Consider the following 26,774-nt stretch of genomic DNA (forward strand, 5'->3'; position numbering starts at 1 on the left):
GCATGGAGTCTCAGCCACTGGACCACCAGGAAAGTCCTCCAAACTAGGGATGAAAGAATGAATTTTGGAACAAAGTATTTCCAAAGGTAAGAAAAATTTTTTCATTTCATAAGCTAGCCTGGTTAAGTTTTTTTCCTCATAACTTCTAATGAGCTACAAATAACTCCACAGTGCCAGCATCCCAGCATGAGCCATCAAGTTCACCTTCGAGTGTCAATGTTTCTGGTAATGATTTCTAGAACTCAAGACACCGAAATACATCTTTTGTGTTTTGTATGAAAATGAGGTTTTTAAAAGCAATGTTATGGAAATCTATTTTAACAGACAATACATACAACCAGTGTACCTAAGTTATAATGCTAAATTTTCATATTCTCAAAATTTCACTTGAAATTAGTCTTCACTGACATAAAGCAAATTCACTATTCATAATAATTCTTAGAAAACAATTATGAACACTGTATGTAGAGTCACAAGTTTATTCCATAATTTTTCTAAAATAGGTATGCAATTCTGTAGAAAAACGCAAAATCACCTTTATTATTTACATTGGTTCTGTAAACAAAACTGGCAAACCCCCATTCCCCAAAGTAAGAATTTTTATACATTTATAAAAATGTCAAGAATATGATCTTCATTGCTTCTGAAAGGCATTTATTTTTTTTTAAACCTAAAAGCCAGTAAAGGTAGAAGTTGAAGGGGAAGAGAAAAACATTGTTAACAGATTTGAATTTTCCTCTTCCCAAATATCTAAAACATCACATATATTATTGTTGTCAGTATAGCTTGTGAAACCCAAAAATTCTGATTTCTCTTCACTAGTCTGAAATAAGTCCAGTAGAGATTGTACTGGTGAGCTACAAATTCTGTTTTCTTCTTGTGTAGTAAGAAATTCAGTTCTTTTTTTATCTAACCCCACATTTGGTTCCAGGTTTTCTTTTTTATTTCTTCTTAATGGTATTTTCACTTTCCGACAGATCTTACCAGAAGGCAAACTGTCCATACTCTTGATGTCACATGTGTTGGGTTCCTCAGGAGGGCTTTGGGATGGAATTTCTGCCCAAATTGTCAGGTGCTCCTGTGAACTGTTTATTGCTAACACATCAGAATCACAATGATATACCGAATAAAGGTCCTTTTCTTTCAGATCCTTTGCTGGAAAAAGCATAGTATCTGACTTTTGTTTTCGTTGAGATGCACTATCATCTGTATTGAAATTAGAAACCTGTATAGATGTCTGTGGCCTACATGGACAGTTACCTACCTTTACTTCTAAGTCACTTTCATTTAAAATTAATTTGTGTTCGGAAACATCAAGAATGCATTCTTGTTTATTTTTACATGGAGGCAGAGGTGTAAAATTTTGTTTTATGTCATTTTCAGCTGGATTTAACATGGAACATTTATGAGATGTTTTATCATCAAGTTCTCTAGGTTCACTAGAATGATGGAGGGTATGTTCTGAAGTAGACACAGACTTTTGTTCAGGTTCCTGAAGAGGTTCTTTATATAGGAAACCCTGCTCTATCATATGTACATTTCCCCTGAAGTCTTTTTGAAAATTATGCAGCAATTTCAGCTCTTCTTTAGTGCCAGACCTTTTCACAACAGTTGCAAAAATAGGAGAAAGGGATCCAACACTGTATTTTATTCTTCAAAGGAAAAAAAAGAAAAAAATTAAAATAATTGCTATCAAAACTCCTTGAGTATCTTTTAAACCTGTTTACGAAACTTAATTAAGAAAACATTACAAAAATATAGAACTCTTAACCTTTAGCCAAATTTGCTTTAGATGTTTTTGAAGTATTGAAACTTTACAGATATAGCTGAAAACTCTATAGTGTGCTACTCCTTATCCACATTCTTCCACTTTCTACCACAGGCAAGCAGTAGCTTGAACTTGGTATTTAAAACCGCTTTGACCATATAAATCAAAGAAAGATGATGATGAAGGGATTTAGGTCTGCTCCTGATTTTTTTATTATCTTGAAAACTTTAACTTACATGTTTTGATTTATATTTAAATATAATCAATTCTATATTATGATGAACCAGAAACCTTGTAACATACTTCTAAACATGACAAATTAGTATTCCTTAAGTTTCATACACATATTTGATCTGAAACTCTCTTCATAGAGCCTCTTAACATTCTTGAGATGATATTTTGCACTGTGTGTGTGTGCTCAGTTGCTAAGTCATATCCCACTCTTTGTGACCCCATGCACTGTAGCCTGCCAGGCTCCTCTGTTTATGGGATTTCCCAGGCAAGAATACTGGAGTGGGTTGCCATTTCCTCCTCCAGGGGATCTTCCCGACCCAGGGCTTGAACTCATGTCTCCTGCATTGGCAGGTGGATTCTTTACCACTGAGCCATGTAGTTACAACAGCTCACTAATTATGTTTTATGTTATACATGTCATAGATAATGAAGAAAAATACAGAATTCCAACTGCCCCTTCAAAACCAGAATGGTTCCTTTTCTACTTATTTTGTTGATACTTTCACTTAAGACTCCTCTTGAACAAATGGAGGATATAAAATATAAAAACACTAGTCCAACACCACTCTCTCCTTTCAAAGTCCAGAGATGTTTAGGTGACTTGCCTGTAGAGATAAAAATTGTGCAGGTAATAAGATAACTGATTAAGAAATAACCAGTTTATGTATAAGTACTAGTGTAGAATTTTGCTGCAGAATGAGTTTTTAGCAAATTCCACATTCTTACCATAGCCTATATATGTTTTAATATTTGAAGATATGCTTCCTCCCCAAATACTCTATTAAACCAGTCATGAGCAATCATTCTGAATGTTATAGAAATACGATGTTTAGGAACTGTTCTACCTAGATATAGCCAAAAAGCTTTCTAGTTAGTTTTCAGAAACTGTAGCTTGGTATCACATTTTATAGTCTTTATGCCTTTATGATTGGTCTAAAAACAGATATAAGGACTAAAGAACCTATTGCATTATTACCAATTTTAGGGTATATACACATGAAAGCATTTTTTAAAATTTTAGATTTATTGGTATCATCTTAATGAGGCTTAGTAAGCACTTTTGGTGGTGGAAATAATCAGTTCTTAACCATATTTATACCCTGAAATTATAATCCTTCTAAGAACAGAAAACTCTGGATTTATTTTTAATTTAATAGTCTGATATTCTTAAAACTTAGGTTGATAAATTACCTTTTCTTTTTAGGCGTGTCCCTTTCGTATTCCACAAAGTCAAAAACTAACTTAGATACAATGTCATCAACAACTTGATAGTGATTACTCTGTGCAAAGTTTCTGTGTTGCTCACTCAGAAGATGCTAAAACAAAAAAGTATATAGTAATTACATTTCAAAAGCAATAGATACTTTTTTGTTCAGGTTTTTTAATATTTTCATGCCCTCAAGTTTCTAATAACTACTCCAAAGAAATATCCTTTATCAGAACTTAAAATAAGTAGAATAAAAGTTATCTTCTCAGAAACCACTAAAACTATTTTTGGTTTTCAGTCTTCCATTTTCCAATGAGAAGATTCAAGTACTAATGAATTTGTGGTTTTAAGGGAACTGAAAATGAGGGAGTTACATCAGAAAATGAAATAAAGCTGAAGAAAAACAGAAAGTATTTAGAGTATGCTGCAACCCCCATGAACTATACAGTCCATGGAGTTCTCCAGGTCAGAGTGCTGGGGTGGGTGGCCTTTCCATTCTCCAGGGGATCTTCCCGACCTGGGGATCGAGCCCAGGTCTCCCACATTGCAGGCAGATTCTTTGCCAGCTGAGCCACAAAGAAAGCCCAAGAATACTGGAGTGGGTAGCCTATCCCTTCTCCAGCAGATCTTCCCGATCCAGGAATCAAACCGGATCTCCGGTTTGATGCTTTTGAACTGTGGTGCTGGAGAAGACTCTTGAGAGTCCCTTGGACTGCAAGGAAATCCAACCTGTCCATCCTAAAGGAAATCAGTCCTGAATATTCATTGGAAGGACTGATGTTGAAGCTGAAACTCCAATACTTTGGCCACCTGATGAGAAGAGCTGACTCATTTGAAAAGACCCTGATTTGGAGAGATTGAAGGCAGGAGGAGAAGGGGACGACGGAGGATGAGACAGTTGGATGGCAGCACTGACACAATGGACATGAGTTTGGGTAAACTCCAGGAGTTGCTGATGGATAGGGAGGCCTGGCGTGCTGCAGTCCACGGGGTGGCATAGAGTCGGACACGACTTAATGACTAAACTGACTGAATGAGCATTTAGAGTATGCTAATATTTTTGAAAAGACTTCTCTAGTAAAGAGAAGTTTTTATTTTATCCTTATATATTTATTTTATCCTTATATAATTACCACCAAGTAGTAAGTTAGGTAAAGCTTATAAAATATTAAATACATGAAATGTTATTTAACATGTAAGAACCCAAAACAAGAATCTAGAAATAAAAAAAAAAAAGCACAACTAATGCTGGGAATAAAAACAACATTTTTGAGATGAGCAAATAATGATCTCAATTACCCAGTACTTATGACAGAGAGTCACTAAGTCTCTTCTTCATTTTAAGGGTGGTCAAGAACAAAGTCAACAAGTTCAGTGTATTGAGATAAAACTTAGAGGTATTATTTTTGAGAAAGTTCAGCTTCTGATTAAAAATAATTTTAAACTATTTTCCTCCTTTATTAGATAAACTGAACACAAAAATGTGACACAAACTTCCATTATAAAACAAACTTCAATTTAGAGTCTGAAGACAGAGGTAGTTTATGAATCAGATATTTTCAAGTACTTTTTCTCAACTTTCCCATTATCTTCTACCAAAACCAAGTATATTGTATATTCTACCAAAACAAACCTATTATTTAAAAATTAACATTCAAACAATAACAATTAATATTTAATAAGCCCAGTGTTAGGTATTGTCTAAGGTCACATAGGCAGGAAGCCAGGATTCAAACCTGGGCTAGCCTGAATCCAAAGCTCTTTTGCTTTTTTTAAAAATCAGTTTACAAATTGTAATTGTTCCCATCTTCTCTTCATCCCACATATATTTTCAACTGTTTCTCTTTCTGCTATTGCAAAAAAAAGTCTCCACTTTCTTCTCATCCTCCCATTAGTAGATCTCTTGCCCATTTGTAAATTGCTAAGAACTGAAACACTGCACTTCACCCATGGCCCATCATCTCTTCTCTCTCCCAACATCCAATCAATTAGCAAGCATTCTTGGTCCCACCTTTAAATGATATTCACAATCTCACCATGTCTGATCACTTCTACTATCATTGTTTAGTCCACCAACATCTGTTCTTTGATCCCATCAGTTCAATTTACTGCTTCTGCATTGCTTATTTCAATATTCACAAGTCTGTCCCCTCAAAGTCACACAGGTCTCTACTCAAATATCACCTTATCAATTAGGAATTCCTTTGTCTACTCTAAATAAATAGGAACATCTTCATTCCTGCTTTCTCATAGCACTGATCTAATGTTCTCTATATATACCTCACTATTCTTTTATCCTATGGTTACCTCTCTCTCCTCCCCTTCCATAGAATGTAATCTTCATGAGGGTCAGGAACTGGTCTCTTTTGTATGATGCTTTTCACTCAGAGCAGTGATTGGTACACAGTTAACCACTCAATAAATATTTGTTGACTGGATAAAAATGACTTTTCAATATATATTTCCCCATTTGGGGTTCTTAAAATTCAAGCTAATTCTATCAAAAAGAAGTATATGCTACTTAATAATTACGAAGCTACCAACCACAATCAAAAGAATAAGCTAAAATTTATACAGCAAATATTATTCATAGTTTTAGAAACATCAACCCCCTGAATACAAAATCATATTTACAATGTCAAGATCTTCATATTTCTGCAAGCAACATTCACAATATCCCTTTTTTTTCTTCTCTTTTAACTGGAATTGAACTGGAATTCCACCACATTTATCACCATCTGTTTGGATCCTGATAGAAATACATGGTAAAAGATTAACTGCTGAATACAGGGAATACTTAAAAAAAAAAAATTACAGTCCTAGACTATTAAACAGCATCTGCTATAATCTGTAGAGATTTATATAAACAAATACTTCTAACCATTTTTCAAGAAATTAAGAAGCAAAATGAGAATTTAATGATTATCCAGGAGAATTATCTCATCAATGAAGAGAAACAACGTATTTTAACTATTCGCAAATATTCTTTACGTTCTCCTCTAGAACCCCAATCTGAAGTGTTTAAATGTGACACAATGAAAAAAATTCAGACTTTAAATCTAGCAAAGAGGCATTAAAAATATCCAAAGGAGAATCCTTAATCTTAAAGGAGTGCGTAATCACTCACTCACACACACACCCCCCACAGCATTAAATGAATTATTTGAAGTATTTATTAAAAAGATTAAAAACTGCTTGAAGGTAAAACCAACCTTAGTTTAACTTGAGTTTGCTTTTGGGTGCTAGATGGCTTCTCTACATCAAATGGGCTGGAGGGCTTCTGAATAGAATAGTTTATAAAAGGCATATTGGTCAGCTGAAGATAAAATGGCCTATAAAGCCTAAAAGAGTAAAAAAACAAATACATAAGAATCTTTATGATGAAAGAAAACATGCTTTAAGTCTTATAAAGTCATATAATTCATCTGAAGTCTGAAACAAACTATAGAAATCAGTTAAAATTTACTATCTTTAACTATTTACTATATTCTTAAGAACACAATTCAGTTGTATTAAGTATATTCACAATGTTTTCAGATTTAACACCTGTTCATATCTAGAGCTTTCTTCATCTTTCAAAACTGAAACTTTGTATCCATATATAACAAAATAAGTAACTCTTCATTCTCCCTTCTCCACCAGCCCTTGACAGTTCAGTTCAGTTCAGTTGCTCAGTTGTGTCTGACTCTTTGTGACCCCATGAATTGCAGCACACCAGGCCTCCCTGCCCATCACCAACTCCCAGAGTTTACTCAACTCATGTCCATTGAGTCGGTGATGCCATCCAGCCATCTCATCCTCTGTCGCCCCCTTCTCCTCCTGCCCTCAATCCCTCCCAGCATCAGGGTCTTTTCCAGTGAGTCAGCTCTTCACATGAGGTGGCCAAAGTATTGGAGTTTCAGCTTTAGCATCAGTCCTTCCAATGAACACCCAGGACTGATCTCCTTTAGGATGGACTAGTTGAATCTCCAGCAGTCCAAGGGACTCTCAAGAGTCTTTTCCAACACCACAGTTCAAAAGCATCAATTCTTCAGCGCTCAGCCTTCTTTACAGTCCAACTCTCACATCCATACATGACTACGGGAAAAACCATAGCCTTGACTAGACGGACCTTTGTTGGCAAAGTAATATCTCTGATTTTTTAATATGCTACCTAGGTTGGTCATAACTTTCCTTCCAAGGAGTAAGCATCTTTTAATTTCGTGGCTGCAATCACCATCTGCAGTGATTTTGGAGCCCCCAAAACCAAAGTCTGAAAAGGTCAGTTTTCATTCCAACCCCAAAGAAAGGCAATGCCAAAGAATGTTCAAACTACCACACAACTGCATTCATCTCACACGCTAGTAAAGTAATGCTCAAAATTCTCCAAGGCAGGCTTCAGCAATACGTGAACCATGAACTTCCAGATGTTCAAGCTGGTTTTAGAAAAGGCAGGGGAACCAGAGATCAAATTGCCAACATCCGCTGGATCACTGAAAAAGCAAGAGAGTTGCAGAAAAACATCTCTTTCTGCTTTACTGACTATGCCAAAGCCTTTCTGTGGATCACAATAAACTGTGGAAAATTCTTCAAGAGATGGGAATACCAGACCTTCTGACCCACCTCTTGAGAAACCTATATGCAGGTCAGGAAGCAACAGTTAGAACTGGACATGGAACAACAGACTGGTTCCCTTAACAAGCACCATTTTATTTTGTCTCTATGAATCTGACTACAATAGGTACCTCATTAGGTAGAATCATGCAGTAATTTCCTCTTATTTCATTAAGCACAATGTCTTCAGAGTTTATCCATATTGTGGTATGTATCAAAATTTCATTCCCTTTTAAAGTTGAATAATATTCCATTGGGGGCTTCCCTGGTGGCTCAGATGGTAATGAATCTGCCTGCAATGTGGGAGACCTGGGTTTGATCTCTGGGTTGGGAAGATCCCCTGGAAAAGAGAATAGCAACCCACTCCAGTATTCTTGCCTGGAAATTTCCACGGACAGAGGAGCCTGGTGGGCTACAGTCCATGGGGTTGCAAAGAGTCAGACATGACTGAGCAAGGCTAAGCACAGCAATATTCCATTGAATATATATACCATATTATCCATTCATCTATTGAACAAATTTTGGTTGCTTCTGCCTCTTGGCTATTGTGAATAGTGTTGCACTGAACATGCATGTGCAAGTACTTCTTCAAAACTGTGTGTTCACTTTTGGATATATATACTCAGAAGTGAAATTCATGGATCATACAGTTCAAAACTTTTGAGAAATCTCTATATGGTTTTCCTCAGTGCTTACACCATTTTATAATCCTACCAATAGTGCACAAGAGTTCCAGTATTTCTGCATTTTCACCAATACTTATTCTTTTCAAAACAGTAGCCATCCTAATAGTTGTGAGGTAATAATAGATTTCTTTGGAGAAGGAAATGGCAACCCACTCCAGTATTCTTGCCCAGAAAATCCCATGGACGGAGGAGTCTGGTGGTCTACAGTCCATGGGGTCGCAAAGAGTCAGACACGACTGAGCGACGTCATCAATTTCTTACTGTCATTTTGATTTCCATTTCTCTAACGATTAGTAATGTTGAACATCTTTTCATATGCATGTTGGTAATTTGCATTATCTTTGAATCGATGTATGAACTTTGCCCATTTTTCAATTGGGTCATTTGACTTTCTGTTGTTCTTTATGTTAACATCTTATTAAATATATTTTTGGAAACTTTTGTCTCCCTTTCCATAGGTTGTCTTCTCACTGTGTTGGGTTCTTTGGGCACAGGGATTTGTAATTTTGATGCAGTAAAATATAGTTCTTTTTGCTTCTGCTTTTAGTGTCATATCCAAGAAATTAGCACCAATTCCAATGTCATAAAGCTTACTCATGGTTTTTTAACCAAAAGCTTTATAGTTTTAGGTCTCTGATTCATTTTGAGTTAATATTATATATTGCATAAAGTAAGGGTTCAACTTCATTCTTCTCTGCATGTTGCTATCTAGTATTCTCAATGCCCTTTATTAAAAAGACTGTCCTTAATCTAATGAATGCTCTCGGCACCCTAGTCCACAATCATTTGATCATATAAAGATTTGCTTTTGGGCTCTTTCTTCTATTCCACTGGCTCATACATCTGTCTGTATGTTAGTACCAAACTGTTTTGGTTACTACAGCTCTGTAGTTGAGTTTGACATCAGGAAATATAGACCTCCAACTCTGTTCTTCATTTTCAAAATTACTTTGGGTGTTCAGGGTCCCTTGAGATTCCATATGAATTTTAGAATGGATTTTTGTCTTTCTATAACAACAGTCATTGGGATTTTGATAAGGGACTGCACTGAATCTGTAGATCACTTTGGGCAGTACTGACATATTAAAAAATAAGTCTTCCAATCCATGAACATGGGCTGTCTTTCTACTTATTGATGCTTCTCTAGGCCTAATTTTAAATTGTACTTTTATGTCACAGCAGCACATTTAATAAAAAGTGTTCAATGCATCTTTGTCACCTCAGTGAATACCCAAGAGAATTAATCACATGTGTTTAAATTAGTAGAATGTTAAATCTAATTCTCCCATGCCAAATTAATTTACTTATGTCTGTAGTCTTCATTAAGATTATCTTACGAAGGTTCAGAATGAGTTTAGAAAAACTATCAACTTAGATGTTATAGTCAGATTTTATATTTCCAAGTAGTAACTAATAATTTCTTTTTTAAAAATGTAAATGCAAAGTTGTTCTAAATCATATGGTATTACATTCAGCCAGGAAGGGTTATTTGAAGTACTGAAAGATGAGTTGGTCTCATGGTTGCTCTAAACTATATTTTCAAGTAATTATTATCTAAAACCTACTGAAACTAAATTCAGTCCTCAAGTACAAAGTAATTAATGCTACTTAAAAAATTTTTTTAATTGAAAGACAATTGCTTTACAGAATTTTGTGGTTTTCTGTCACCTATCAACAAGAATCAGCCATAGGTATACCCATGTCCCCTCTCCCCCAGACCTCCCTCCCCATCCCACCCTTCAGCCCGTGTCAGAGCCCCTGTTTGAGTTCCCCGGGTCACACAGCAAATCCTCGCTGGCTCGCTGTTTTACACACGGTATGGTGAATTCCTGTCACTCTCTCCATACATCTCCCCTTCTCCCTCCTCTCCTCCTACCATGTCCATAGGTCTGTTCTCTATGTCTGCTCCATGGCTGCCCTAATGCTACTTTTTGACACTGTGCCACATGCATATTCAGCTCAGTTCAGTTGCCCAGTCGTGTCCAACTCTTCACGACCCCATGAACCGCAGCACACCAGGCCTCCCTGTCCATCCAAGGAGCTTCCAAGGAAGGAAGGTTATGACCAACCTAGACAGCATATTAAAAGTCAGAGACATTACTTTGCCAACAAAGATCCATCTGGTCAAGGCTATGGTTTTTCCAGTGGTCATGAATGGATGTGATAGTTGGACTGTGAAGAAAGCTGAGCACCGAAGAATTGATGTTTTTGAAGTGTGGTGTTGGAGAAGACTCTTGAGAGTCCCTTGGACTGCAAGGAGATCCAACCCATCCATCCTAAAGCAGATCAGTCCTAAGTGTTCATTGGAAGGACTGATGCTGAAGCTGAAACTCCAATACTTTGGCCACCTCATGTGAAGAGTTGACTCACTGGAAAAGAAACTGATGCTAGGACGGATTGGGGGCAGGAGAAGGGGATGACAGAGGATGAGATGGCTGGATGGCATCACCAACTCGATGGGCATGGGTTTGAGTAAACTCCAGGAGTTGGTGATGGACAGGGAGGCCTGGCGCGCTGCGATTCATGGGGTCACAGAGTTGGACATGACTGAGTGACTGAACTGACTGACTGACTGACTCCTTGGAAGGAAAGTTATGACCAACCTAGATAGCACATGCATATTAGCATCATGTAAATCTAACATAAAGGGACCTAAGAGTATTAGTGGAAATAGCTTAATTAGATTTTCTCCTTTAATAAACTATTTTCTCCTTTTAAATCATACAGATTGAATTCAAGATACTTACTGGCTCATGTCTTCCACCTTTACAAAAGGCTTTTTGAGTCTACCTGCTTGGGAATATATAAAGTATATTAGGTATTTACAAATCCAGAATTTTTAAAAAATTTTTTAACAAAATTTCTTGGGCTAAAATAATTTAATTATGTCTCCATTACCCATTTCATTTTTAGTTTGAAATTTTCAGCTTCAGGTAAGGTATCTTATAATTATAAATCCATTTCCAAAATAGCAAACACTCAGTCTATATTCTGAGATTCTTAAACTGAATGGATTCCCCAAAGGATCTATAAATAGAATTCAGGAGAATTTTGAGCTAAAAACAGGAAAATTTGAATTTCATGTTCACTAGTCTCTAACTGATATTCAACATTTCCTCCAATTCTGCACATAACCAAGAGGACCACAGTAGTACTAGCAGTGCTTCTAATTCTGATACCAGTTGAAACATTTCCGTATCATATTAGTTACTACAAATATTTCAAAGCATCACTTACATTTATCATTTAAAAAACAAATTACAGTAGCAATTATAATCTCTGGTAGAACTTTTTAATGTGTAATAAAAACAAGTATATAACTATTTTATACTGAAAAATATTCTGATAACTGAATTTAAATGTAATTCATTTTCTTAGTAATATGATGAATTTAAAAAATGTATAAAAAATTATTCTAACAAAAGCCCATAGGCTTCACCAGACAGCCATAAGGGAAAAGGCTATCTGAATAATTCATTTAAAGGGTTGGTTACATGATTTTTTAGTAACTTTTTATGTTTGTTTTATTTTCTAGCAAAACATGCACACTTAAGAAAATCAAAATACTTACTTTTTGTTTTCTGAGTGCCAACACCTACTTTTTTCCCCTGGGGGGGGCGAAATATAGATATATAGTGAAAACACTGGGCTTGAAAGTGAAAACAGGCACTGCAACTGTTCAATATCCTCAAAATTAAAAAATCATATAGAAAGAGAACTATATAAAGGAAGTCTGATTACTATAGTTTCATGGGGGGAAAAAAACGAGAAAAAGCTGCTTTTTAAAATCAACTCAACCAAAGAAATGAAAGGAAACAAAGATTATTCAAGAATTAAAGATCTTAACCACTAGTATGAAACTTAGTAACAGAAGCTTACTTTTACAGTACACTCAAACACATACCTTTAATTTTAGCTATAATTGTTTTTATCTTCACAGAAAGAAATCAACCAATAAAGAAAAAGCATGGTTAACAGAATAATCTAAAAACAGTCATGTTAATTATTTTTATGCCCTTATTCAGCAAAACCTTTGTGACAAACTCATCAAAGAATTATTAAAAAATTTGTTAGCCTGTTAATTCTAGTCAGGATGGAATATATTCTATATGGTCATTACCCATATGGAGTGATGACAATAAAAACTGGACAAAATTCAATGAACTACTACTTGAGGACTAAAAGTAAACAAAAGTAGGTGTACTGCAGAAGGAAGTCAAAATTATCTTTAAGGGGATAGGGAATGTATTTCCTATTCTCCTACCCTCTTTTTTCTTGCAATGCTTCTTGAAGAATGGACCTCTAGTCCTGAGATTGGTAGCAATAGCAGAGTCAGTGGCTGTAACTCCTATACAAACCTCATCTTTTTGGCTACAAAGAGCCAGGAAAGAGGCTACTGCTGTCCAAAGAGTACAAAAGGAATCCCTGTATTACTTCCTCTTTCTTTTTTCCCCCAGTTTTGACATGAGAGTGGACTCCAGTTAAGAAACTGCAGCTGTTAAGGTGCCACAGGCAGCCAAACTTGGAAGCAACCAAGATGTCTTTCAGAAGGTAAATGGGTAAATTGTGGCACATCCAGACATTGGAATATTCAGCAACAAAAGGAAATGAGCTATCAAGTAACAAAACAATATGGAGGAACTTTAAATGCCTATTACTAAGTGAAGAAGCCGATCTGAAAAAGCTACATACTGTATGATTTACAACCCTACTGCATTTTGGAAAAGGTAGAACTATGACAGTAAAATGATCAGTCTTGCAAGGAAATATCATTAATTGGCTACCACAGGATCCTTCCAAAATACCTATCCAATCAGGTTCCTCTTCTGTTAGTTATTTCTCAGTAATGTTCCAAACTCTTAAAAATAAAATCTAACTCCTTTATGTAGCGTGCAAAGATCTATCTAAACCTACTAACTTCTCTAGCTTCATTTCTTATCACTTTCATACTCAAAAATCAGGTTGTATTATATTACAGAAAATTTCCCAAACATGCCATGCTACATATGGCTTCATGTCTTTATATACATTCTTCTATAAAATTTATTTACCATTTAGATTCATTTAATGATTGAGTGAAGAAAAACCAGACCACAAAAGAATGTTCTGAGATATGAGAACTATGAGAAAGCAAAGGGATGAGAGAAGTTCCAGATGAAAATAAGTTCAAGGAGGAAGTGAATAGTAGCTGAGAGAACCAATATGACTGGTTTTTAAAAAGTGCGCACTTTCTCGCTCCCCGGCCATCTTGGCGGCTGCTCTTGGTTGGGGGCGTCCCGCATCTAAAGCAGGAAGATGGTGGCCGCAAAGAAGACGAAAAAGTCACTGAAGTCGATCAACTCTAGGCTCCAGCTGGTTATGAAAAGTGGAAAGTACGTGCTGGGGTACAAACAGACTCTGAAAATGATCAGACAAGGCAAAACGAAACTGGTCATCCTCGCCAACAACTGCCCAGCCTTGAGGAAATCTGAAATAGAGTATTACGCCATGTTGGCCAAAACTGGTGTCCGTCACTGCAGTGGCAATAATATTGAATTGGGCACAGCATGTGGAAAATACTACAGAGTATGCACACTGGCTCTCATTGACCCAGGTGATTCTGATATTATTAGAAGCGTGCCAGAACAGACTGGTGAAAAGTAAATCATGTACAATTTTTCTTTAATAAAACTGGACAGGGCTTGTTTTAAAAAAAAATAAAAAAAAAAAGTGCACAACTGAAATGCCAAATTGGTCAGTAGTTTTGTACCTCACAGGTTGAAAAGTGAATGGGAAGTGTAAAAGTGGAAATGTCAGATGTCTGGATGATATAAAGATTAAATAGTAGATAGGGATGTGAGGTCAAGGGAGGTTTTATTGTATTTTTTTTAAAGGACAGAAGAGGTTTATTTTAAAGGATCATGAAGGCATGATTCTATACAGAGGCTTTGTCGAGGAAGCTAGTAAAAAGAGAAGAAACGGGAGATGTAGAGCATTAGGTCTAACAGACGTAAATGCCCAACACGCTTGTTTGACAAATATTTTGAGGTTAGGCCAGACAGTCATACTATATGACAGAAGTTACAGAACTTGATAAGTAAGCCTCCTTATTTGTGTTCCTGAAAGGAGTATATTATACACATTAGGAGCTTCTCATGCAATGTCAGTTATGGTGTTTTCCTTCAGAATGAACAAAAATATCTGTTCTCTTGGCTCCAGTATCCATCAAAGAAGAAAATAAAATTATGCCATCATCCCTGAAACAACTTTCACCGTATGAGTAAATCCTAAAGTGATATGCAATAATTTATTCAGATAACAGAATCATGCATATAGTATACATGATCACCCCTAGGATATTCTGGCAGTAATACTTTCCACTTGGGAAAAAAGTTTATAGATACATAACTAAAACCAAGCTTAATCATTTTCTCTAATTAGTTTAAAAATTAAGGAAAATAACATACCACATCTCTTACAGAAGTGCTTGATTTCTTGAGTAAATACAATTCTTTTTTCCTTTGTTCAATGTAGTATCTAATGTCTTTTTTAAAAGAAAGAAGGGTTTAAGATTAGCATTTTTGCCTTTGGAGTTAAACACTGCTACTTTTCTTTAAACTGTACTACATTGAGATGAAGGAATTAATGTTACAGGTATGTCTTGCTATAAAAATTCTCACTATCTAAAATTAGGAAGCAAGAGACACTTATAGCAAATACTGTCAAAAATAGTAATAAAATTCTTACCATCAATATGAAGAATTTTTACTCCCCATGATAAGGCATTAGATAATATACTGTTTGAAGGAATAAAATCCTGTTTAAAAAAAAAAAGTTTGATAGATTTTCTAGGAAATTACTATTTTAAATGAGATAAATTAAAAATATTATTTGAAGTTTAATATCACTTATGGTTATTCAGAACAGACCCTACACAGTTACAATAACCATGAGGACATCAGTTTTTCCTTCTGGAATTTCTAAAATCATTCCTAATTAATACACTCTGATATTCTTGACAATTAATGTACCCTGTAGCCTTATAGTTAATAGTTTCAAGAAATTATTTTGTTTTAAATTACAGAGTGCCACAAGCTTCAGAAGTGTCCAGTAATACTTTAAAAGGCCACAAGATGGAGGTGTTTCTTCATGAAAAGCAGATTCTGTTCTTTATATAACAAGACATATGCTGATATTTAGGCTTTTTCTATTAAAAATGAGGAAAAGATTTCAGGAACATCTCTATTTTACACTTCAGTTTCAAGTAACAGAATAAACACTGTGAATTTTTAAAATCCCTACTTACATGGTCCTTGATAGCTTTTTCAACTAGTAATTTTCCTCTGCTCAAACACACCTATAGAAAGACCAAAGAACAACCAAACATATAGTTATGCATAGTGCCTCACTGGGAAAAATTTTAAAAAGACAAAATAAGCAAAGAAGTAGATAAAATTTAAAAATGAATTTTAATATAAACATGAGCTTTAAAATACATACATTTTATTTACACACGTCTTAACTATCAACATCATAAATATATGGTAAAAACTGATCTCCTTAGGGTCTTTGTTTGCAATAAGATTTCTGATGAAAAAGTTTGTTTCTTCTTTTTTAAGTAAAGCAACTGAACTCAGCTGAATGAGATCCAAGGTCAGTTCTGTGGTAAATGTTATTCAACATGAAAAATAAAATAGACTGATTTGAGATTCTGCCTGTAATTAAACAGTAAGCTTAGATTTAAAATTTTCTGTTTAATTGAAGATCTAACGATATGAGTAGACCGGATATACTGGTTTTTACAGTTTCAGTTTTAAATAAAACATTAGGAAAATTAGTTGAAATGCTATCAGCAGCAACTAATTTGGAACTAGTCACTGTTGTACAACCTTATTCATCAAAAAAAGCAAGAACTGAAAGAATGTATGAGACTTCCTAGGTCTCTTCTTTTTTTTTTCATTTATTTTTATTAGTTGGAGGCTAATTACTTTACAATATTGTAGTGGTTTTTGTCATACATTGCCATGAATCAGCCATGGATTTACATGTATTCCCCATCCTGATCCCCCCTCCCACCTGCCTCCCTCTCCACCTGATCCCTCTGGGTTTTCCCAGTGCACCAGGCTGGAGCATTTGTCTCATGCATCCAGCCTGGGCTGGTGATCTGTTTTACCCTTGATAATATACATGTTTCGATGCTGTTCTCTCAAAACATCCCATCCCTGCCTTCTCCCACAGAGTCCAAAACTCCGCTCTGTACATCTGTGTCTCTTTTTCTGTTTTACATATAGGGTTATCGTTACCATCTTTCTAAATTCCATATATATGCGTTAGTATACTGTATTGGTCTTTATCTTTCTGACTTACTTCACTCTGTATAATGGGCTCCAGTTTCATCCATCTCATTAGAACTGATTCAAATGAATTCTTTTTAATGGCTGAGTAATATTCCATGGTGTATATGTACCACAGCTTCCTTATCCATTCGTCTGCTGATGGGCATCTAGGTTGCTTCCACGTCCTGGCTATTATAAACAGTGCTGCGATGAACACTGGGGTGCACGTGTCTCTTTCAGATCTGGTTTCCTCAGTGTGTATGCCCAGGAGTGGGACTGCTGGGTCATATGGCAGTTCTAATTCCAGTTTTTTAAGAAGTCTCCACACTGTTCTCCATAGCGGCTGTACTAGTTTTTCTTCTATATATTTGTCTCTTTTTCCCCAAGTGATTTCTCTTGTGTAACTCATTTTTCTTACTCCTTCCCTGCCTTCACGTTTCCCTGCTTCCCAAATGGCTACATGAGGTAAGATGGGGATGATATTTAAAATTATTTAATTTCAATTTAAAAATGAGATAAACAGGCCAGACCCAAAGGAACAGGCCAAGAGCGGACTTGAGTTGTCTGCAGGTTGGTGAAATTAGACTCTCCCAGGGGATTTTGTCATCTTTTTGAGTATAATCAATAGTTAACTCTGGGAAGCCTTGTTTTCCCGCTTTTAGAGAATGTTGGGTATAATGAAACCGGTGAAAAATTGAGTTTTGGTTTAAAGTAAGTGCTCTTTCCAGGTGAAAACTACTTTTTTGGGTTTGTTTTACAGGTAAGAAGAGGAAGGGGAAATATTGCTCTTTTATTTTAATCATTACATTCAGCCTATGATGACATTTGATTATTAGACACAGCAGTGCCACTAATACGTTTCTTGAGTTGTCAGAAATTGTCAACATCAGTACCTTATGGCAAAGATAATTGTCTGAAGATAAATGGCTCATATTTTGGTGCAGTGTTTGATGTTCAAGACAAAATGTTACAACAATAAACAAATGTAAAAAAAATAAAACAAAAAAAAACAAATGTGAACTAAAAAAAAAAAAAAGAGATAAACAGTATTTTTCCAATCTCTTCCCCTTGCAAAACCAATTAAATCAATTTAATTTACCCTTCACTGTATCTTACAATTTACTGGCAACTGAGTGGTAGTGATGTGACTGAAGGCAGGAGGAGAAGGGGACGACAGAGGATGAGATGGTTGGATGACATCACTGACTGGATGGACATGAGTTTGATGATGGGCAGAGAAGCCTGGCGTGCTGCTGTCCATGGAGTCACAAAGAAGTCAGACACGACTGAGCGACTGAACTGAAGTGATGTCAGTAAATCTAGACCAGGGGTTTGCAAACTTTAAAGGGGCAAAGAGTACATGTTCATATGGCTCTGCAGGCCATATAGTCTCTGTTGCAACTATCCCACTCTACCTTTATAGCAGTAAAGCAATCAGTCAATACCTATATAAATGGGTATGTCTGTATTCCAATAAAACTTTTACTTATGAACAATGAAATCTGAACTTCATATAGCTGCCACTTGTCACAAAGTATTCTTTTTGAATGTCCCCCCAACCATGTGAAAATGTGAACTCCATGCTCAGCTTGTGTGCTGTAAAAACAGGCAGCAGACTGGATTTGGCCCCTGGGCTACTGTGCTTACCCTGCTCTGAAACAAACAAAAGGTGTCTATTCCTTCTTTAAAAATGACCTGCTGTCATCTTTTAGTTGTAAATTACTCTAAACATAAGCCATCACTACATGCAAGGGCTTATTTTAGGAATCAGAGTATGATTGTTCCCAGTCACTCAGTCATGTCCAACTCTTTGCCACCCCATGTATTGTATGTAGCCCGCCAGGCTCCTCTATCCATGGAATTTTCCAGGCAAGAATACTGGAGTAGGTTGCCATTTCCTCCTCTGGGGATCTTCCTAACCCAGGGTTTGAACCTGTGTCTCCTGCATTGGCTGGCAGATTCTTTACCACTGCACCACCTGGGAAGCCCCCTGCAGTAGGACTATATAAGTATTATTAGGAGAAAAAAACCACCATTCTATATACAACAGCAGCCTTATTGACAACTGAAAAGCCACATTTAATGTAGATACACTTAATGTAGATATCATTCTACCTAGTTGAACTCTGCTGTCAACCCACTCTTAATTATAACATCCTATAGACTTTCAGGGGCTTCCCTCATAGCTCAGTTGGTAAAGAACCGCCTGCAATGCTGCAGACCCTGGTTCGATTCCTGGGTTGGGAAGATCTGCTGGAGAAGGGATAGGCTACCCACTCCAGTATTCTTGGGCTTCCCTTGTGCTCAGCTGGTAAAGGTTCCACCTGCAATGCAGGAGACCTGGGTTCGATCCCTGGGTTGGGAAGATCCCCTGGAGAATGGAAAGGCTACCCACTCCAGTATTCTGGCCTGGAGAATTCCATGGACTGTAGAGTCCAGGGGTCACAAAGAGTCGGACACGACTGAGCAACTTTCACTCACTCATTCCTAGCCTTTCAGAATCTCAAAGCATATTTAAGAGACTTACTGTATCTGGAGACTTAAATGAACTTCCATCATGGCTGGGATGAGGTGATGTGGTTTCTGCATTATTGGCAGATTCTGGACTTGGTATAGGAGAGATTCGTCCCAAGGTTTGTGCAAATTTAGCTTCCTTTTTATTTGAAATAAGATAACTGATATCTTTGCTGAGAAATTCTTCAACTCGCTAAAGGAAAACAAAACATTTTTAAGGAACTCATATAAACCATTAACTGTTTCATCTGCTAGGCACAATAGGAAATGTCAATCTGAAACATTTTCAATATTTTCTATACTGTATTATTCTGAGCTTTGAGTTCTGAGAAAGTACAAGGAGAGCTCTAATAGCACAAGAACAGCATGTAGTTTATTATCATAGTTAGTTTAATCCATATAACCCATGGTACTGGAGAAGAAAACAGAAGAGAAGTCAAGTCACCTACCTGAGGTTGTGCCAGTCATAAGGGAATTTGAATAAAGGTTATTTTTCTTCACTTTAATTAAAAAAATTTTTTACCTGACACACAGCTGATTTACAGTGTTGTGTGAACACAGGTATTTTGATTCAAGCCGATGCTCTAAAGCAGGATCGTCCAGTAGGATGCATTGTAATGATGGAAAGGTTCTTTATTACCATTGCTCAGTATGGTAACCACTGCCACATGTGCTTATGGAGTACTTGAAATGTAATGTGATTGAGCACATGAATTTTAACCTGGTTAATTTTAGTTACCTTACATTTCAGTAGCCAATGTGGCTAATGGCTACAGTAATGGACAGCACAATTCAAACTCATAAAGTTATAATATCTTTCCATAAGACAAACTATTAAAAAGGTAGGAAACTTTTACCCTTAAGAGTGTATGACTATTTTGAAGAGAATTTCCCTAGTCTGAAAACCACTGCCTGAATTTATAAACACATATACCAAAGTCAAAGCTGAAAATCACTCCCATTCAAAGGTAGGAAAAATAAGTAGAAAAAATACTATTAATCATTAAGTATTTGCATAAATGAAACTAAAAATATTTTAAACAGCTATATCTAATTTCTACAGCATCTCACAACAATAAATGGATAATAAAAATGAAACAATGTATGTAATAATGACTTAATTTCATCTAAGCATTACCCAGAATTTGCTAAGACCAGCAGGTGCCTTGGTTAAATGCAAATCACTATTTCTCTTTCCGAATAAATTTTCATCACCAGTAAATAAAGTACATTTATATATGCCAAGGATTACAAACTCAAATGCCTACAAGGGTCATCAAGAATGCAAATAAACAATTACATATCAAATACTTTTTAAAAAAAATTTTTCACAAATATATGGACCCTAAAACAGAAGTCCCAGTTTTTCAAGAGAAGTCCAATCTCCCACGTTTATAAAAAACAAAAAAAACTGTGATAAAATATGTAACAACATTTACCATTTAGACCATTTTTGAGTGTACAATAGAGTGGCAATGCATACATTCACAATGTTTGCAGCCATGAAATGAAAAGATGCTTGCTCCTTCCAAGAAAAGCTATGACCAACCTAGACAGCATATTAAAGCAGAAACATTACTTTGCCATCAAAGGCCCATCCAGTCAAAGCTGTGGTTTTTCCAGTAGTCATCTATGGATATAAGAGTTAGGCTATAAAGAAAGCTGAGCACCGAAGAATTGATGCTATTGAAATATGATGTTGGAGAAGAGTCTTGAGAGTCCCTTGGACTACAAGGAGATCCAACTAGTCAATCCTGAAGGAAATTAGTCCTGAATATTCATCGGAAGGACTGACGCTAAAGCTGAAGCTTTGGCCACCGGATGGGAAGAACTGACTCATTGGAAAAGACCCTGATGCTGGGAAAGACTGAAGGCGGGAGAAGGGGATGACAGAGGATGAGATGGTTGGATGGCATTACTGTCTTGATGGACATGAGCTTGAGTAAACTCTGGGAGTTGGGGATGGACAGGAAGCCTGGTGTGCTGCAGTCCATGGGGTTGCAAAGAGTCAGTGAAAACTGAGCAACTGAACTGAACTCTCCATTTCTAGAGCTCGATCATCATTGTAAGCCGAAACTGTACCCATTAAACTGTAACTCCCAATTTCCCCCTCCCACCAGCCGATTTATCTCTTTTAATCTCTACTTCCTATTTCTGTGAATCTGACAATTCTATCATTGCTTAGTCACTACGTTGTGTCCAACTCTTTTATGACCCCATGGACTGTAGTCCGCCAGATTTCTCTGTCCGTGGGATTTCCCAGGCAGGAATACTGGAGTGGGTTGCCACTTCCTTCTCCAAGGGACCTCTCCTACCCAGGGATCAAACCCATATCTCCTGCATTGCAGATGGATTTACTGCTGAGCCATCAAGGAAGTCTCTTGATAATTCTAGGTAGTTATATAAGTGGAATCCTGTAGTTATCTTTTTGGGTCTGACTTATTTCATGTAACAGTGTTTTCAAGGTTCACCCATGATGTAGCATGAAACAGAATTCCATTCCTTCTCAAGGTTGAATAATATTCTAACCACAATGGTGTGATCACTCACCTAGAGCCAGACATCCTGGAATGCGAAGTCAAGTGGGCCTTAGGAAGCATCACTACCAACAAAGTCAGTAGAGGTGATGGAAATCCAGTTGAGCTATTTCATATCCTAAAAGATGATGCGGTGAAAGTGCTACACTCAATATGCCAGCAAATTTGGAAAACTCAGCAGTGGCCACAGGACTGGAAAAGGTCAGTTTTCATTCTAATCCCAAAGAAAGGCAATGCCAAAGAATGCTCAAACTACTGCACAACTGCACTCATTTCACAGGCTAGCAGAGTAATACTCAAAATTCTCCAAGCTAGCCCTCAAGAGTACATGAACAGAGAAGTTCCATAGGTTCAAGCTGGATTTAGAAAAGGCAGAGGAACCAGAGATCAAACTGCCAACATCCTTTGGATTATCAAAAAAGCAAGAGAGTTCCAGAAAAACATCTATTTCTACTTTATTGACTATGCCGAAGACTTTGACTGTCTGGATCACAACAAACTGGAAAGAGATGGGAATACCAGACCACCTGAATTACCTCCTGAGAAATCTGTACACAGGTCAAGAAGCAACAGTTAGAACTGGACATGGAACAACAGACTGGTTCCAAATTAGAAAAGAAGTACGTCAAGGCTGTATACTGTCACCCTGCTTATTTAACTTATATGCAGAGTACATCATGAGAAATGCCGTACTGGATGAAGCACAAGCTGGAATCAAGATTGCTGGGAGAAATATCAATAACCTCAGACATGCAGATGACACCACTCTTAATGCAGAAAACAAAGAACTAAAGAGACTCTTGTTGAAAGTGAAAGAGTAGGGTGAAAAAGTTGGCTTAAAACCCAACATTCAGAAAACTAAGATCATGGCATCTGGTCCCACCACTTCATGGCCAATAGATGGGAAAACAATGGAAACAGTGACCGACTTTACTTTTTTGGGCTCCAATATCACTGCAGATGGTAACTGTAGCCATGAAATGAAAAGATACTTGCTCCTTGGAATAAAAGCTATGACCTAGACAGCATGTTGAAAAGAGACATTACTTTGTCAACAAAAGTCCATCTAGTTAAAGCTATGGTTTTTCCAGCAGTCGTGTATGGATGTGAGAGTTGGACTATAAACAAAGCTGAGCACCAAAGAATTACTGCTTTTGAACTGTGGTGTTGGAGAAGACTCTTGAGAGTCCCTTGGACTGCAAGGAGATCCAACCAATCCATTCTAAAGGAAATCAGTCCTGAATATTCATTGGAAGGACTGATGCTGAAACTGAACATCCAATATTTTTGCCACCTGATGCAAAGAACTGACTCATTGGAAAAGACCCTGATGCTGGGAAAGAGGGCAGGAGGAGAAGGGGATGACAGAGGATGAGATGGTTGGATGGCGTCACTGACTCAATGGACATGAGTTTGAGTAAGCTCCAGGAGTTGGTGATAAACAGGGAAGCCTGGCATGCTGAAGTCCATGGGGTTGCAAAGAGTTGGAACCACTAAGCGACTGAACTGTATATATAAATCACATTTATCCATTCACCTGCTTATTAATATCTGGGTTTTTTTCCCCCTTTTGGTTACTGTGAGTACTGCTGTTCTGGACATGGGTATATAAATTATCTCTTCAAGATACTTTCAGTTCTTTTGGATATATACCCAGAAGCAGAACTGCTTGATCATAATGATAATTCCTTTCTTTATTATTTTGAGAAAACAGCATAATCTTTTCCATAGCAGTTGCACCATTTTACAATCTCACTAACAGTGTATAAGGGTTCCAGTTTCTCTACATCCTCTATAGATGACAGCTTCTGTACTGCTTTAAGCTAGAGCAGTTCCTTTTTCAGTGGCTTTATACATTGGACTTCTGAACATGATTTTGTTTGAAGGGCTCCACTGCTAAAAACACAAATCTAAAATTAGTGATTTACATCAGTAGGGTTAATGAATTTTTCCACTGTAGCCATGGATTCTAGAGGAACAGAATGGTGCAATAGCACGTGAGTCTGGAAATTAGGCTGATTCTACCCTGAGCCAGTCATTTAACTTCTCCGGATACATGAGTACCTAATTTTTAAAATGAAAGGATCCTTTATTCAAAGGTGCTAGGTTATAAAACATAACTTTTAGGAATGCAGCCATATGGTTATTATGATAACATGCTACTACTCAAGACAAGTGTGTGACAATGTTTTAGTTTAAGAAAACAGCAAAACAGTAGAATAGCTTTTCAAAGACAATTAAAAAAATGCTAACCATGACAAACTCAAAGTACAGCAGAAATTTCTGAAACAGGAAGAATCAGGAAATTAAATCTTAACCTTGCCAAAATTTATCCATTATTACCCTTAGTCCTAAATAAATCTTGTACTTTTATCCAAATTTTCTAATACTCAAATGTATAATGTAGGAAAGAAGCACATTTCCCATATTCATAATCCAAAAGTGGTACCTTAGTGACATTCATTCTGTTGAGACTGTATCAGTCAAAAGAAATTTTAATTCTTTGTGGTTTGAACAGGTTTTCCTTGTTCTGTAAATACCATGTTATTTATATTTAGCTTCCTAATAATCACAATCAAAGAGCTCCTGCCATCTGAAGGACATCCCAACATTACAATGAAAAGGCAATCAGCAGTTCCTTCAGGACAAGGGTGTCTCATTTCTCACACCGTGAACTTTACACCAGACAGAAATCTGAAACTTCTGTCAGGTTTCCGCAGTTACATGACTTTGCATTAATGATAAACCCCAGATGATAAAAAATTTAAGCTTGGTAAACGGTGAAAGTGAAGTAGCTCAGTCATGTTTGACTCGTTGCAACCCGTGGACTGTAGCCTACCAGGCTCGTCCCTCCATAGGATTCTCCAGGCAAGAATACTGGAGTGGGTTGCCATTTCCTTCTCCAGGGGATCTTCCTGACCCAGGGATCAAACCCAGGTCTCCCGCATTGCAGGCAGACGCTTTAACTACTGAGTCACCACGGAAGCAGTTGTGTCCAATTCGTTGTGACCCTTGACTATATAGCCCTCCAGGCTCCTGTGGCCATGGAATTCTTCAGGCAAAAATACTGGAGTGGGTAGCCATTCCCTTCTCCAGAGGATCTCCCCTACCCAGGGATCAAACATGGGTCTCCTGCACTGCAGGCAGACTCTTTATCGTTTGAGTCATCAGGGAAGTCCCTGGTGCTATATGGTTATACCTTTTTTCCAAAAGGAAAATTTTAAATGATTAGAAGTTAGAAAGTTTTTCTTTTTTGTCAAAGTGCATGGATTTGACTTACCCCTCCCAGATCCTTAATGTCCTTTTGCAGTTTTTCAGATATGGTGACAGAAGGTAAGTCAATGTAAAATACTTTACCCCAGAGAGGTTTATATTTGGGTTTTTCTGGTTTGTTATCAGTTTTCAGAGATTTCAAAGATGGTCGGTTTTTTTCATTTTTAACTGGGATTCCACCTGTTGTTTAAAAAATTCAGAATTAGATCATGCTTTATGCAGACAGAAAATTTTTACTGTTTAAAAAAATTATGTAATAATCATATCACAGAGGAAGAAATATAATCCTACTAATTCAGCATTAACATTTTAATATATTTCCTTTGTAGTGTCACTTAGGATAATGGCAAAATAGTCTTTAAACAGATACTGTATGTCACAAAACGTTTATTGTTCATAGGAGCTGATCTGCAGGAAATATTCATGCATTTAATTCTGTTTTATGTATTAAGGCATGGAACTATATAAAACCAATTTAAAAGTTTTCGTAGGATGTAAACTCCGTGTAGTATTTACTCAACAAATACTTACTGAGCTTCTGGCATTCTGCTGAACACTCAAAACTGGTACTGACCTAGTCCGCAAAGGTTTCTGACTGCTTAAGGTTAAGTTTCATGTAAAGTCAGTGTATATTAAAGAAACTAAATGGTCCACCTGAAGAACCAAATCACCATTCATTTCATTCTTTCCTTTGAAAACAGATCTGAGATACAAACAGACGCTTAAAAATTAAAGAACTAAAATCTATTTATAGTAGGAGACCACGCATACACACTGTACATAAACACACACTATATGTTAAGAAGAAACACTAAGAGGCCGGACTACTTAGTAAGAGCCTGAAAATGAAAGTTTGCTGTTTGCTTTTGTTTCTGTTTCTAATGTTGCAGCAAAGGTGTGTTTGAAACAAAATACTTTGCTTCAACTTCATAAGACCAAAAATCCACAATTTAATCAGGAAGCGAAAAGCCCCGAGCACATCTGCTTTTAAACCGAGGCTCGATCTGCAGCCTCCAAGGGTCGCAGCATCTATGGGAGCCCCGGCGGGTTCCCGGGTCCGCACACTGTCTTCTCGTTTTATAACCGACCTTTGACGAGGAATTTGGGGCCGAGGCTGGAGCGGGGAGAGCGCTAGGGGCCGGGATCCCTCTGCTCCCAGAACCGTGCTTTCCTTCCTTCAGGCCACAGAGCAGGACGCACGTGTTAGGCAGAAAAGCAGAGAGACCCAGGGCAAGAACTCTCTTTAGAATCAACAATGGAACCAGGAGGGGAGGAAGGGATTAAAGGGACTGCAAACAGAGGAGCGGCTTCCTACCCTGAAAATGTCCTTTGCTGTGGATCCTCATGGCTCCGGAGTTCATGGCAGCCGCCCGGCACCTACATGCTGGGTCGGGAGAGGGTGTTGCCCCGGGCCGTCTCGGAAACTCGGCTTCCTCGAGGCCCGTTGACCCGCCAGTCGCCTCTCCCCTTCTGCGGGCCACCACACCCACGCAGTAGAGATGCCGCGCCTGCTGGCTTGGTTTCCGGGGCCGAAATCGGCCCCAGGGCGCCGAGAAGGATGAGGAAAAGCAAAAACGAGTGGGCTGCGGCGGTTGAAGATTTGAAAACGCGTCACGCGGCCGCGGCGCCGATACGTGCGCCCCGCCC

General features: G+C 37.3%; 1 protein-coding gene and 1 pseudogene across 5 annotated transcripts; one reads left to right on the forward strand and one right to left on the reverse strand.

The window, feature by feature from the left end:
* Positions 1-474: 474 nt before the first annotated feature.
* On the reverse strand, positions 475-26,754 carry DBF4 (DBF4-CDC7 kinase regulatory subunit). Of its 5 annotated transcripts, none has more exons than XM_065938993.1 (12): positions 26,443-26,752; positions 25,135-25,307; positions 19,331-19,510; positions 15,774-15,824; positions 15,215-15,284; positions 14,935-15,011; positions 12,060-12,096; positions 11,236-11,278; positions 6,422-6,550; positions 5,844-5,958; positions 3,194-3,318; positions 475-1,652 (listed from the first exon to the last, which is right to left on the reverse strand). In XM_065938993.1, the coding sequence occupies exons 1-12, from the start codon at positions 26,486-26,488 to the stop codon at positions 671-673; spliced, it is 2,028 nt and encodes a 675-aa protein (XP_065795065.1). In that variant the 5' UTR covers positions 26,489-26,752; the 3' UTR covers positions 475-670. The 5 variants fall into 5 exon arrangements, with proteins under 5 accessions (XP_065795065.1, XP_065795064.1, XP_065795061.1 ...); XM_065938992.1 differs by having other exon boundaries at positions 25,135-25,310; XM_065938989.1 differs by having other exon boundaries at positions 11,236-11,281; positions 25,135-25,310; positions 26,443-26,751.
* Positions 13,701-14,195, forward strand: LOC136170633 (large ribosomal subunit protein eL30 pseudogene; annotated as a pseudogene).
* Positions 26,755-26,774: the final 20 nt, after the last annotated feature.

The sequence above is a fragment of the Muntiacus reevesi genome, chromosome 6, assembly GCF_963930625.1.
Source record: "Muntiacus reevesi chromosome 6, mMunRee1.1, whole genome shotgun sequence".
Lineage (NCBI taxonomy): Eukaryota > Metazoa > Chordata > Mammalia > Artiodactyla > Cervidae > Muntiacus > Muntiacus reevesi.

Bases quoted from the DNA above. Each gene is read 5' to 3' on its own strand.
- DBF4 (XM_065938989.1), bottom strand. From the start codon at position 26,488: ATGAACTCCGGAGCCATGAGGATCCACAGCAAAGGACATTTTCAGG. The intron at 15,285-15,773 runs GTAAGTAGGGAT...TTTTTTAAACAG, and splicing joins AAAAAGCTATCAAGGACCAT to GATTTTATTCCTTCAAACAG. The intron at 6,551-11,235 runs GTAAGTATCTTG...TTACTCTTTTAG, and splicing joins AAGGTGGAAGACATGAGCCA to GCTTTATAGGCCATTTTATC.